Below are 15,360 nucleotides of genomic sequence, written 5' to 3'. Positions count from 1 at the left end.
TTGTCTCTTATTGACAGGTGAATATCTTAGGTTCTAATAGTCTAAATTTAGTAATTATTGATATGTAAACTAGTCTGAAGACTATTTTAGTCATTTTTGAAAAAATTACTAAAATCCGTTAACTAGAAGTCAAGATAATGGAATTCTTAGTCCAGGAGTGCCTGTAAGTAGAAAAATAATTTGTCTCTTATTGGCAAGTGAATATCTTGGGTTCTATTAGACCAAATTTGAAAATTATTGATTTGTGGACTAGTCTGAAGACCTTTTAAGTCTTTTTTTAAAAATCACTAAAATTGATGCAATAGAAATCAAGATAATGAAATTTTTAGTCCAGGAGCGCCTGTAAGGAAGAAAATAATTTGTCTCTTATTGGCAATTGAATATCTTAGGTTCTAATAGTCTAAATTTAGAAATTATTGATTTGTGGACTAGTCAGAAGACTATTTTAATCTTTATTAAAAAAACGACTAAAATCCGTTGACTAGAAGTCAAGATTATGGAATTCTTACTCCAGGAGTGCCTGTAAGGAATAAAATAATTTGTCTCTTATTGGCAGATGAATATCTTAGGTTCTAATAGTCTAAATTTAGTAATTATTGATTTGTGGACTAGTCTGAAGACTATTTTAGTCTTTCTTGAAAAAATGACTAAAATCCGTTAACTAGAAGTCAAGATAATGGAGTTCTTAGTCCAGGAGTGCCTGTAAGTAGAAAAATAATTTGTCTCTTATTGGCAAGTGAATATCTTGGGTTCTATTAAACCAAATTTGAAAATTATTGATTTGTGGACTAGTCTGAAGACCTTTTAAGTCTTTTTTTAAAAATCACTAAAATTGATGCAATAGAAATCAAGATAATGAAATTTTTAATCCAGGAGCGCCTGTAAGGAAGAAAATAATTTGTGTTTTATTGACAATTTAATATCTTAAATTCTAATAGTCCAAATTTAGAAATTATTAATTTGTGGACTAGTCTGAAGACTATTTTAGTCTTTTTTGATAAAATGACTAAATTCCGTTAACTAGATGTCAAGATAATGGAATTCTTAGGCCAGAAGTGCCTGTAAGCAGAAAAATAATTTATTGGCAATTTAATATCTTAGGTTCTAATAATCCAAATTTAGAAATTATTGATTTGTGGACTAATCTAAAGACCATTTTAGTCTTTTTTGAAAAAATGACTAAAATCTGTTCACTAGAAATCAAGATAATGGAATTCTTACTCCAGGAGTGCCTGTAAGGAATAAAATAATTTATCTCTTATTGGCAGGTGAATATCTTAGGTTCTAATAGTCTAAATTTTAATTATTGATATGTAGACTAGTCTGAAGACTATTTTAGTCTTTTTTGAAAAAATGACTAAAATCCGTTTACTAGAAGTCTAGATAATGGAATTCTTAGTCCAGGAGTGCCTGTAAGAAGGAAAATAATTTGTCTCTTATTGACAATTGAATATCTTAGGTTCTAATAGTCTAAGTTTAGTAATTATTGATTTGTGGACTAGTCTGAAGACCTTTTAAGTCTTTTTTTAAAAATCACTAAAATTGATGCAATAGAAATCAAGATAATGAAATTTTTAGTCCAGGAGCGCCTGTAAGGAAGAAAATATTTTGTGTTTTATTGGAAATTGAATATCTTAAGTTCTAATAGTCCAAATTTGAAAATTTTTGATTTGTTGACTAGTCAGAAGACTATTTTAGTATTTTTTGAAAAATGACTAAAATCCGTTGACTGGAAGTCAAGATAATGGAATTCTTAGTCCAGGAGCGCCTGTAAGGAAGAAAATAATTTGTCTCTTATTGGTAAGTGAATATCTTGGGTTCTATTAGACCAAATTTGAAAATTATTGATTTGTGGACTAGTCTGAAGACCTTTTAAGTCTTTTTTTTTTAAATCACTAAAATTGATGCAATAGAAATCAAGATAATAAAATTTTTAATCCAGGAGCGCCTGTAAGGAAGAAAATAATTTGTGTTTTATTGGAAATTGAATATCTTAAGTTCTAATAGTCCACATTTAGAAATTATTGATTTGTGGACTAGTCAGAAGACCATTTTAGTCTTTTTTGAAAAAATTACTAAAATCCGTTGACTAGAAGTCAAGATAATGGAATTCTTAGTCCAGGAGCGCCTGTAAGAAGAAAAATAATTTGTCTCTTATTGACAATTGAATATCTTAGGTTCTAATAATCCAAATTTAGAAATTATTAATTTGTGGACTAATCTAAAGACCATTTTACTCTTTTTTTAAAAAATTACTAAAATCTGTTCACTAGAAGTCAAGATAATGGAATTCTTACTCCAGGAGTGCCTGTAAGGAATAAAATAATTTATCTGTTATTGGCAGGTGGATATCTTAAGTTATAATAGTCCAAATTTAGAAATGAGTGATTTATGTACTAGTCTAAATACTATTTTAGTCTTTTTTTGAAAAAAATGACTAAAATCCGTTCTCTAGAAGTCAAGGTAGTAAGGTAGTAAGCATAAAAAAATTAACAATTTATTTTAAGAAGAAAAAATAAAAATAATTTTTGAAAATTTCTTTTTTATTCGAATATCTCTGGAACTTTTACAAATTCATATAGTTTTTCAATGATATATATATTGTTAACCAAAAACATGCCTCACTATTGCCGCATTTGAGCATATTCCCATCTCTTTATTTAGATCCTCCTGAGACCCCCGAATTATGTAACCATGTACGTGTTTCTTACCCTCACACTAATTTGCTGTATAATGTACCAATTTCTCCATTTGCTATTTGATTTTCTTTAATGGACTAAAATAAAATTATCGATGCTGAATATTTTTGAAAAAAAAAAAGATTTCTCTACAAAATAATCTCTAAGCGCATGCACTAAAAAAATTCAAATTTAAATCCATATGTGGTGAAAATGTTGAAAGAAAATAGATCGGCACAAGTAAAGCGGGTGCAACCCAAGTAATTTTAGGACTAATACTCACAAGGCCCGTTGTTACTGTCCGGAGCTGTGAAAATTAAAGAAATTTTAAATATTAGTTTCCTATAAACTGTTTTTATTTTCGTTAAATTTTTAACGAAAGCTGCAAAAATACTGAATGAAAACTCCGAATTTGGGCCTGACAGAACAATTACGTCACTTCGATTATACAACAATTCAAGAAAAAAAGCAATTCCATGCTCATGCTAAAGAGAAGTCCATGCCTAGCATTTTCGACAGCTTTCGCCAAAAGTCGGCGTAAAATTAATGCGTAAGAGGGAAAACAATTCGTGCCGATATTAATGTTTCAAAAGTTAAAGAAACCAACACCACTCCCTTTATCCCATCAAACTGTTATTCTTATTAGGTTAAATCTAAAAAAAAACAAATCACATCATCTCTTTCAGAAAACAAAACTACCTTTTTGCGCGTATTCTGAGCGCACCCGTTGCTCAGCGAAAAATTGGCTCAGAAGTATAAATCTGAGCCGATCTCTTAAAGCACGACCGGAGGGAACTAGATACAGAAGTGGGTTTTTAATCGGTAGTAATGATGGAAAAATATCTTTTTTATGTATTTTATTAGTTTTAAGATCATATTCTATCAATTAATATTTAATACTAAAACATCTTTACAATAATCGTCTTTCCACAAAATAAGATGCCAAGCTTGCGAAAGAAGTGTAAGGTATGGCGGAGAAAACCAAATGTGGCAAATGCAAATATTAAGAAATTAAGTTTCCAAATTTTTTAAAGGTGCTGTCAGTAAAAATTTAAATAATTCTCACTTCCAATTAATAGATGCTTCTAGAAGAGAGGGTCAAGAAGAGGAAAGGAAACCCATGGAAGGGTAATAACTTGCCTTTCAATAGAACTTACTTGTTAGAGCTAAGTAGAGCCTGAGAGTGTCTTGGAAATTCACTTTATCATTAGAAGAAAAAAAAATAAGATTTAATAGTGATACGGTGTTTCCAGAGGATTTGGAATACTAATTAATCTGGAAAAGTCGGTAAATATGATATTTTGAAAAGAATCTTAGAACAAGCATATAAAGTGTCCATTAATAAATGATATTTTTTAAGAATTTATCAGTAAGGAAAGAAAACAGGGCAAAATATTCGGGATAAAATAAACGGGAGCGGGACTGGAATTCTCTACTATACTGGACCTAAACCCTATTATATCTTATTCAATTTAAACCGCTCTAAGTAGTATACATTTTTTCAATTCATCACCACATTGTTACTATTGAAACAATCCTTAGGAATTTGTCAAATATTTCTTTCAACTGCGTGGAATTTCTAAAATATTTCTTTTTACCTTCCAAGCAGTTGAAGCAAAATTTGAGGCAATACCAGGAGAACCACGGCTCCAACTGCCTGAAATTAGCAAAATATTTATTTCTCTTTCAGGCACTTAAAATAGAAAGAGACTTATTACATTGAGAGTTGTAAAAGAGATCGTTCTTTGAGTGGCTCAAGAAAATGGTATCTATAGGTCTTCCAGGTATTTTAAGAACTGTACTTATAATGTACTTAATCTTAGAATATTAATTATGGTTGATTTTGTTGGTCAGATAGATATCACAGTCAAGAAACTCATGAATGAACCCAAATACCCAACTTGATTATGATAGTATGAAAGACTACATAGTAGGAGAATCAGTAAGAGAAAAGTTGGAAACTGTTGCATAACAAGAACATAGTGCAGAAGGGAAAAGGGACAGAAAGAAACGAAAAAGACGCAATATTAAAGGTGAGGAAAGAACAAGAATGAAGAATAAAGAATGGATGACTGATTTTATTTGCAGATGATGGACTAAAGAAGATTGATGACGAAGAACACCAAGAAATATAAGGAGATCAATAGTAAAATTAAGAAGGAAGTGAAGAATGAAAATGGAAAAGGAAGAAAATGGAAAATAATTGAGAAACTCTGAGGAGGAATATTTGTTGTCTCTAAATTTTTAGGAATTTGTTGATCTGATAAATGTTCTGATTTTATGCCAATTTGGTGGGTCTTGAACGTTAGCTGACAAAATTGCATGAACCTCAGACAATTCATGAGGCACAAGAATGATTCGTATATGAAATTATATGTAGAGAAATTCCCCTTTTTTGGCTAAAACCCTTCTAAGAATATTCCTATTATTTCATGTAAATATTACCAAAAATAATAAGAATTTGTTTTAGCAAAAAAATGGTTCTAACCAAAACTGCTTCAGCTAGCTAAACTTTTAACTCAGAATCATGTTTTTATCCTTGAATGCATCCTCAGGAACTCTCCTATATTGGTGTCAAAAAAATATGACAATATTTTGAGTGATTCTCATATTATGGGCAATAATGCGTGTTACTGAACAAAAATCCTTATGTTTGATGAGTCTTAGACCCTGGCTGACAAAATTGTCTGCAACTCAGGCAGTTCTTGAGGTACACAGGTCGTTCGTATATGAAATTAATCGCAGAGAAATTTCCTTGCCTTGACTGGCACCCTTTTAAGAATGTATCAATTATTTCATGAAAAAATTACCTTGGTTAGGAATTAGCAAAAAAATGGTCCTAACCAAAACTGCTTTAGCTAGCTAAATTTTAAACTCAGAATCGTGTTTTTATCCTGGAATCCATCTTCAGGAACTCTCCTAAATTGATGGGAAAAAATATTTTAAGTGCTTCTCAAATTATGGCCAAAAAATGTGTGCTACTGGAAAAATCTTGCTGCAGCAATATGTATTTTAAAATTGAAATTTGGCTGACAAAATTACTTGTAACTCAAACACTTCTTGAATTACAAGAATCGTTCTTATATGAAATTAATTTTAGAAAAAATTCCCTTCTTCGGCTAAAATCATTTTAAGAATATTCCTATTATTTCATGCAAATATTACGAAGAATAGAAAGACTTTGGTAATGAAATTAGAAAAACATAGTCCGATCCAAAACTGCCCTAGCTAGCAAAATCTGTTAACACAGAATCATGTTTTTACCCTTGAATCCATCCTCAGGCACGCGCTATATTAATTTGAAAAACACTATTATTACTCAAATTATGGTCAAAAAGTTGTGCTATTGAATAAAAATATTGAGGTAGCAATGTGTGCTTTAGACCATGGCTCCTAAAATTGCCTATAACTCATTCAGTTTTTGAGGTACAAGAGTCGTTCGAATATTAATGGCAAATAAATTCTCCTTCTTTGGCTTTGCAAAATATTACAATGGTTTCATAAGAATGTTACCAAGAATAATAAGAATTTGCTAAACATGATGGAACTTTGCAGCAAGGAACCTTTAGAACAGTCGAATTCGAGTTGAGCATCCTTGGATGGGATTTCGTTGGTTTGTCTCTCCTTTTCTAGTAAGTTTCTCCCACAAAAATTTTTAAAGTGTTCTTTTAATTAATTCAAAATGTGGTGCACATTCCCTTGAGACCTTTTCCTAATCAAACATGCAAGAGAGAGATAATTGCTTCTGAGTTTTATACACTGCAGGTTTACTTGCAAGACAAATTCTATATATTAGTCATTTCACATAAAAATCGTAAGGTTTTGACGTTGTTTTTTCTCTATTATATTTCCTTTCCTTCCTATCCTTGCTCATTCTGAAATAGAACTATATTACTCCAATTTGTTGAAGTTTTACTGAAAAGATACAAAAAAAGATATTTTTCCAGGCCGATAAACTCGATACAAATAAAAAATTCATAAAAAAATGTTTGAAACTTACCAGTATTAAAATCGAGCGCAAACTCTTCCATCTCGTTACCCTTCACTATGCTATAAATCAGCTTCCTGGACAACGGAGACTCCGCCTCGATAGAGACGGACAATGGAGAGTGTAACTCCACGTTCTCCGCCACCGTTTCGGAGTAGAATTGCTTTTTAAATACCGGCATCGAACGATCGATCACCTTAATATGAACGGTCACGTCCGTTCGGCAGGGTGTAATACCTAAATACAGATTTTTTAAAATATTTATAAAAAACACGTTTTGTAAGAATTCCAGGGTAATATTTTATGTTCTTTGATCTGAGCGTTCAAAGTCCGGATTTTTAAGAATTTTATGCGCATGTATTTCAACAAAGGTTGCTTAATTAGTTTTATATTAGGCTGGTAACATTTAACATAAAGACATATTGCGTGCAGGAAAAAGAAAATAAACACTATTAAGTCAATCCCAAATAGCACACATCCTCCGATAGATATCCAATAGAGTTTGGAGTTGTTAGATTTTGATTGATTTTGAATTTGAGTACCATTATTTTTATCAAAATGGGTAGACAATATACTTTTAGTAGGTCAGAAAGATCTGGTATGGGACTTGAAGAGGAAGAAGAAGAAGATGTCTTACGTCAAACATTTTCAAGACCTTTTACAGGTATCTCGGAGCTATCTGGAGGCCCTGCACCCATTTTTTTTTGTTTGATAATTATTTGGATATACAACCTTCATTTTTCGAATACCAGTGTATAAGATAAAGTTTGCCTCATATGTTTGAAATGTTGAGGTTTTCACTTTATTTTTCCTTCTGAGCTTTCCAGGACAATTTAATGAATAATAATTCAAAAATGCTTTTAACCTTCAATAATATTTTTAATGGCTTGGAATTCAATTTTTTGTCTATATCTCTCTCACAATTTATCCTTACTCACTTTGACTCAGAATTTTTTTCAAATTTTTGAAATTATTTTTTTAGCTTGATGAAAAATCTATTCATATATAAATAAGGTTAAAAAAATAAAATATAATTTTTATATAAAATGTTCTGCAAATATAATTTTTAATGATATGTATATTATTGAATTTCACACACCTTTTACAATAATTTAATTTGAGTGCAAAATTTGGCTCGAAGGACCAACTATGTTACAAATAATTAAATTTTTTTCATTTTAGAATTAATTAAATGGATTTTTCCAGTTTTCCAGGACAATTCAGAGAATCATTATGAGAAAAATCTTTTTTCCGTATCTTTTTGTTATAAGCCACTTTTATTTAGCAATTCAATAAATCTTTAATATAATTTGTCAATATTTGAGACGTTTTTCTAATTGTATCGTTGAATTTTAATCATGTTTTTCATTAATTTAATCTTAGTAAGAAATCCATTTCAAAGAGCTAATTTACATTTGTCAAAAAATTTTTCCTTGCAATTTTAATACGTATATTTTCAAGGATTAGACATTTTTTTAATAATTCAAACAAAAATTATTTAAAAAAAAAACTAAAATGAACTTTCTCTCATATTTTTATTTTTAAATTTAAAGACCTAAAACAAAGTTTGTTTCATTTAATGGAAAACTTGATTTAGACGACTTTTTTACACAAATTATTCGTTACTATTTTATTCAATTGTCATAATATGGCGGTATTTTGTGTCACTTGGATCATCTTATGAACATCCATTGTATTTTCCGAAGAAATTAAACAGACCTTTACATTTTTTAGCGTTTGTGCAATGTATACATTTAAAAAATGAGGGTCGACAATAAAGAATTAAAAATTTGATACTGGGAGTTTTATACTAACTTTTCTACATATTCGCTATAGAATTAACATATTTTTACAATGGTCTAAACAAAAAAAAAAAACAACGAATTTTGTGTAAAAATTATTTCTTAAATGCTCGTACGCGTCTGGACTATTATTCAAATCAACGAAAATAGATTATTAATGACTTACCCTTATCGTATGCGGCAATTAAAAGTTCATACTCCCGATTATGCCCTTCTAAGTTCTGCTTGATTTCAACGTCTCCAGATTCTCGTTGGACCTTAAAAAAATGGTCAAATTACCAACGATCATCAATTATCGTGAAACTCTTATTTATTTTAAGGAATTTTTTTGGTAAAACCAATTCATTTTAGATTTGTTACATTTGCTGTCCTCTAAGTGACTTAGTAGATAAAAAACAAAACAAAATAAAGTAAATCAAAGTCATGGCCAAAGGGGTCTATTAAATTTTATCCGAGCATCATCAGCTGATCTAAAAGTAATGTAAAAAATTATATCAACGTAAGCCTAATGAAATATATATATTTCTAGAACCAATAATAAAAATAGTATTGTATTATTATTAGGGGGTTTAGTTGTCTTTATTTGCTTTGAAGTTTAAGTCTAAAAAACTCAAATTATTAAAAATGCTAAAAGTAACTTAAAAACAAATACACAATAAAATATGGTTAGACCATAATGAGTTCTAAAAATAAAATTAAGTTTAAAAAATAAATAAAACAACAGTTTGTCGATCACACTATTTTTAGAGGCAAAATGTGGGAAATGAAATGTAGCTCAATGTCAAAAGCGTCTTATAAATAAGACACCAAATATGAATAAAATGTAATCCATTCTCTCCATGGTACATCTACTGTAATTTCCCTACGAGCCATACATTCCGAACTAATTTTAAACATACGCTTTTCAAAAATTCGAAATTCAAATTTGGCGCCTTATCGTGGAGCCACTGTCAAACTCAGTTTCCGGTTGGTTCTACTCCACGACAGGGAGAGGTCGCAAATGCATGTAGTCGATGTCTATATTCGAATCAAAGTTTTTACTGTTTATTTCTCAGTTCTTTTACAATTTAACTCACTGCTTTTTTAGATGTCAGCATACCTAACTGAAATATAATCACAGTTGACAGACAGCACACTGAACTCAACACCTGGAAAAATATTATGCGTATATGAGAGCAGATCAATTTTGCTAAGATTTTTCGCAAAATTTGATTAATGAACATTAGTTAAAAAGAAGCGTCTGCACTCTGCAAGCTTAAGAACTATGAAAAATGACATATCAGATGCTTGAAGGCCCGTGTAGTCTCGAGGCTTTTTTAGCGCCATCTATATGTCGAGGAGTAGAATCTTTTTTCAGTGTTCCGTAAATCACCCGAGGTTTTAAGGCCCTGACAACTTAATACATCCCTCTGCCTGTTAATTTGTGTTGATTGATTATGCATGTGTTAGGTAATGCAAGATTATATTGGTTATATAATAATTTATTTTTTGATTATTAGTATAACCATTAAATTTATTTAAATCCTTTGATTTTTGATTACATTGACTTAAATATTATAGAATTTCGTTTAACAGGACATCATTGCCAGTATAAAAATTACTATATTGGAGATTGGCGCAAAAAAAATAGTAAAATTACCTTAAACAGTTCTCCATGTCCCCTAATCAATTCATAACGCACCTCGCCATTTTCTGAACTGTCCAGGTCGATCGCGTGAACTTTCGTGATCACCGAACCTTTTTCGTCGTCCACCGACACCACCGCGTAGTACGGCAAATTGACGAACATCGGACAGTTGTCGTTTATATCGAGCACCGTCACATTGACAACGACATGCGTAACTCGCGGCCTCTCCCGATAAGGGGTGTTACTTCGAGCCTCTATAATCAGCTGATACTTGTCCTGCAATTCACGATCGAACTTTTTCCCCGTGGTTCTTATCACCCCGGACGTGGACCCAATACTAAACATATCGGTGGGATTTAAGATCCGAAACTCGACGTGTTCATTTAGGGCACTACCCAACACGTTAACCACGCAAACGGTCGTGATCTTCGTGGAGTTTTCCACGATGGTACCCTCGTAGAAAGATTTCTGGAACACCAAGCCGCTGTTGTCGGATTCTTCGACTCGCACGTATACTTTGGCAACGTTGGAGAACTTCCCGTCTGATACTCGCACGTGTAACTTATAAGATGCTTGCGGTTTGAGCTGCTCTGGATCGGTGAGGGATATCACGCCGAGTTTCGGGTCGATTTTGAACGCTCCCAATTTGTTTCCCTCGATTATGTCGTATTTTAATGTGCCGCCCGCCTCTGTACTGTCGGGATCAGTGGCGTTCACTTGAATGACGGCCACGTTTTTGTAGGAGGGTAACAGGAGGGTCACGTTGTAAACGGGACTGAAGAAAATCGGTGGGCAATCGTTGACGTCCGTTACGTTTATGTCCACCCGAGCAGTGGCGTCCGAGAAGAGTTTTGGTTTACCCATGTCCGAAACCTATAAGTAAGAAGATTGAAATTAAATTTATGTTTAATTTGTTATCAAAATTGTGCACTGCTTGAATCAACAGCAACGGCGAGCATTTCCTTTATAAATATTAAATATTATTTTATTTATTCCAGGCATTCGCTGGTTTCCTGTATATTCCAGGGATTACGATTTTTTTTAAATTCTATTTCAGACTTTTCGGTGATTTTTTAGAGTATTCGAAATAATTATTACAAAATTGGAACACAAACAATTACTCTAAAGGCCTGGAAATAAAAAGTCGCTTTAAATTGATTCCTGAAACATTAAAGACTTGAAAATGATTTAACATACTTATGATATAATTGAAAAAATTCTCAAAAAGCCTGGATCAAATTTAACTTTTTTTCCATTGATTTATAAACAACCTGAAAGATATAAAGTGACCTTAAATATCTGAATGAAAGGGAAAGTGACTCCAAATGTCTGAACAGAAATTCCCTAACAACCCAGTTCCTAACAAGCCAGAAGAAATGACAACTCTCATGCTGGTATGAAAAACATGAAAAAAGGGGACAATATATTTGTTCACTAAAAAAATATATATGTATATATCTTGATTTAATGCAGAACTCGTGGTTTCAATAACTGAATTATAAGTAAAAAGAGGAAGCATTGGAAATACCTTTCAGGATCTTCATTTTTTTTTGAAAATATTCGTTATTGAATCGAGATTAAATTTTGGAAAATTTTATTAAAATTTTTTAACATGCCCATAACTCAACAACAAGGCATGACTAAACCTTGACATTTTGAATACAAGTTCCTGATACAATTCCATTAGACACCTATTTCAGCGTTTTTTCAAAAATATACAGTGAGTTGAGGAAATATTTTTTTTTTGGAAAAGTTGTTCTATTCTGCTAAAATCCCTCAACATGTCCATAACTTAACAACTAAGCATGACTGAAACTTTCCTGATACAATTCTATTAGACTGTACTTTCTTAAGCCTGTAAGATTCCATACAGTGAATTGAGAAATATATTTTTATTTGAAAAAGTTCTTTAATTTCTCTAAACTTCCTCATAATGCAATAGCCACGTATGACTAAAACTTGAAAATTAGTATTTAAACTCCTGTAAATCCATTTTATACAGGGTGCGGCATAATTGTCTCCCTGTTTTTAAGGCTTAATAAAAGAAATGTTATTTGAAATACAAAGATTTTATTTTTTAATTTTAAAAGTACAACTAAAACATTTTTGTTCTATATGGTTTTGAAGAGAATATCTGGCAAGTGCCGTCCACCATTATCGAAGCACTGGTGCAAGCGACTTCTGAAGTTTCGCATTTAGCAACTCTTGTAAGCATTTCTTGGGGTATTCTGCGAATTTCCAGGCGGATTGCATCCTTTAGTTGTCTAATAGTCGTTGGACGATGTTTGAAGACTTCAGCTCTTAGGTAACCCCACAGAAAGAAGTCGGAAGAGCGTTAGGTCGGGCGAGCGTGCAGGCCAAGAAATATCGCCTCTCAGGGAGAGCAAACGCCCGGGGAACATTTCTCTCAATACTTGCATTGAAGCTCGAGATGTGTGAGCTGTTGCCCCATCTTGCTAAAACCAGGCTTCTTGCACATTGAGTCCTGCAAAGGCTGGGGCGAAAAATTTGTGAATCATCGCTATATAGCGTTCCGAATTGACAGTAATAGCGTGATTTTCTTCTTCAAAGAAGTAAGGGCCGATTATCCCCATTTCACACACGGCGCACCAAACTGTCACTTTCTCACTATGTAGAGGCTTCTCGTGTATCTCTCTCGGATTATCAGCGGCCCAATACCGAAAGTTTTGCTTGTTTACCGAGCCAGACAAGTAAAAATGTGCCTCGTCACTAACAAAAACTGCGCCCTGAGGTAAATTTTGAAGCATAATTTCACATGCAGCACGTCGTTTGTTCCAATCACGTTCTGATAATTCCTATGCCAGAACCATCTTGTATGGATGAAAACGAAGATCCTTGTGAAGAATTCTTCGCACAGTGCGGTCAGATAAACGAAGGGCAGCTGCGTGTCTCCGTGCAGAACGTCTAGGTGACCGTAAAAATGAGCGTCTCACAGTCTCGATGTTTTCGGGTGTCCGAGCTGTCCGTGGCCATCCACCTCCTTTTTTGATAACACATCCAGTTTCTCTGAAGTTCTTGACCCACAACACAATTGATTTTCGGTCCGCGACTCCTTCATTTCGCGGAATTTGGAACCTTATCCGGAACGCTCGTTGCGCAGCAATAACTGACCGATTTTCGCGGAGGTACACTTTCCACGGCAAATGCGCGCTGTGCGTTGGTCTCTTAGTGGCGGTACCCCCACTATTCTGCGACGCCGCACGCCATTACGAGGGAAGGTTAAAAATAGGGAGACAGTTATGCCGCACCCTGTATTATTAATCCACCATATTATCTTAAAACTATCGATTTGACCCTTGGTCAAAATATTTGATAAGAGGCTTCAACCAAACACAGATTCGTTTAAATTTAAAACAATAATGATAGTTCTTGCCTTTTTAAGTCCAATATTCTTCACTCAAAATATGAATACAATACCAGAATACTTGACTGTAAATATATGCTACTCACATTTACAATTAACCAGAAAAATCTCCACGGTTTACAAGTGTTAAATTCATCATCGCTTTGCTTAATAGAGTAACATCAGCTCTATTAAAAAATACTACCAACTAAAACGATGTGTGCTACGCAAAAAGCAATTAAATGACACCACCTCACCTACCACTGCATGACCTTTTCTTTATTCTTAAATAAATATATAATATAATCCCAAGTGAATAGTTTTAAAACCCAGAATACCTGCATACTTGATTTAATTTGAACCAACGATTTACTATTTTGCCATAATATAAATCTGTCAGCTGATGCCTTTGCAAGAATAATACTAGTATCCATAATCTTAAAAAAAAGTGACTACTATGGTCTAAATTTGTATTTTGATAATTTTGATCATGGATAACTTATCTAAAAATTATATTATGGTAATAATCGTAGTGATGATAATAATATATTCGTTGCTAACAAAATCTTAATTAAAAGACAAAGCAACATTAGCTACTGCAAACCATCTTGCAAAAAGAATGAATTATATAAAACTATATATAGAAATACAATTTTCAAGATTCAGTCTCAAAATTGAAGGGATATAGAAATTTTTCTAATAAAAGCGCATGAACTTCTTTCTTGAATTTTTGTTACAATAATTTTCATTAAATTCTTGTTTAAGTAAGTTTTATGAGAATATAATAAATAATTGTACCTTTAAAACAAATTGATAAAACTTTTCCACTTTACTTTAATAGAGAAAACAATTACTAAATCTCTGGCAATTAATCTGATGTTCATTAGCCCTAGGCTAGACTTCGCCTTTGTACATTTTGGTATAATAAAGACATTATTTATTTATTTATAATCTCTGTTAATAACAAAAATGGTAGAGTATCCAACTCTGTATACCCTGACCAGAAAGCTGCTCGGGGATCTTAGGTCAGCCAACTATTCGCAGATATTTTTAGAGGAACTTTTCAACTCTATGTACAGTCAGTAAATCATAATAATTTACTCATATTTGATGCTATTATGCCTTATTGGGTTATTTATTCATTCAGAGTAAAAAATGACATGCATTGTAAAAAAAAATTATTAGTATTATTTATAACTTATCTCTTAAGCAGTATCTGTTCTTTTGCAAGTAGAAGATGGCTAATGTGATGCCAGTTTATAAAAGTGATGATAAATCTAGTGTGAAAAACTATAGACCAATAAGTAAGCTTGATATTTTTGGTAAAATTTTCGAATCATTAATTCATGAATTAATTGATACATTTTCTCAAACTTATAATTATTGACGAAGAGCACCATTTTTTTCTTTTACGATCAATTGATTCCAACTTTGTTGTGAAAAGTTCTTGGAATATATACTCAGACGCAAGTGGATTCTGTGTATATCGACTTCAGCAAAGCATTTGACAAAATTGATCACAATGCTTTATGAGATGAAACTTGCCGGAGTGGAAGATCCATTTCGGTAGATATCGTCGTATATTTTTAATCGAACCCAGTATATAACTGTACATGTTCACTTGGAACCTATTGTAAACCTATTGAACCCTTGGAATTATAAAATGATTTATTTTCGTTAAAGTATTACTTTATACAGACGATATTAAGATTTTTGCTTCCATGACTAACCTTAATGATTTCCTTCTTTTACAAAATAATTTAGACAGATTTTTTGAGTATTGTCCTAGAAATAAACTTTATCTTAATTATGGCAAATGCGCATTTATTAGTTACTTAAGAAGACTGCTAAAGTGAAGGATCTGGGTATCATATTCAAATTCAAATTCAAATGCTTTATTT

General features: G+C 32.2%; 1 protein-coding gene across 8 annotated transcripts in view; it reads right to left on the bottom strand.

Annotated features, from left to right (window-relative positions):
- Window positions 1-15,360, bottom strand: part of LOC126734302 (fat-like cadherin-related tumor suppressor homolog) — a 450,385-nt gene that overhangs the window by 91,697 nt on the left and 343,328 nt on the right. For 4 of the 8 annotated variants that reach the window (XM_050437862.1, XM_050437863.1, XM_050437866.1 and 1 more), the window contains 5 exons: window positions 10,108-10,968; window positions 8,635-8,725; window positions 6,679-6,903; window positions 3,378-3,473; window positions 2,962-2,985 (listed from right to left, as the gene is read on the bottom strand). In XM_050437862.1, the coding sequence (XP_050293819.1) occupies window positions 2,962-2,985; window positions 3,378-3,473; window positions 6,679-6,903; window positions 8,635-8,725; window positions 10,108-10,968 (1,297 nt within the window). The remainder of the gene's footprint in view (window positions 1-2,961; window positions 2,986-3,377; window positions 3,474-6,678; window positions 6,904-8,634; window positions 8,726-10,107; window positions 10,969-15,360) is intronic. The other 4 variants (XM_050437865.1, XM_050437869.1, XM_050437867.1 and 1 more) reach the window with 2 other exon arrangements.

This window comes from Anthonomus grandis, chromosome 3 (assembly GCF_022605725.1).
Source record: "Anthonomus grandis grandis chromosome 3, icAntGran1.3, whole genome shotgun sequence".
In the NCBI taxonomy this organism is placed as follows: Eukaryota; Metazoa; Arthropoda; class Insecta; order Coleoptera; family Curculionidae; genus Anthonomus; species Anthonomus grandis.
Note: the sequence above shows the minus strand (reverse complement) of the source record. Positions and strands in the feature narration are given on the sequence as shown.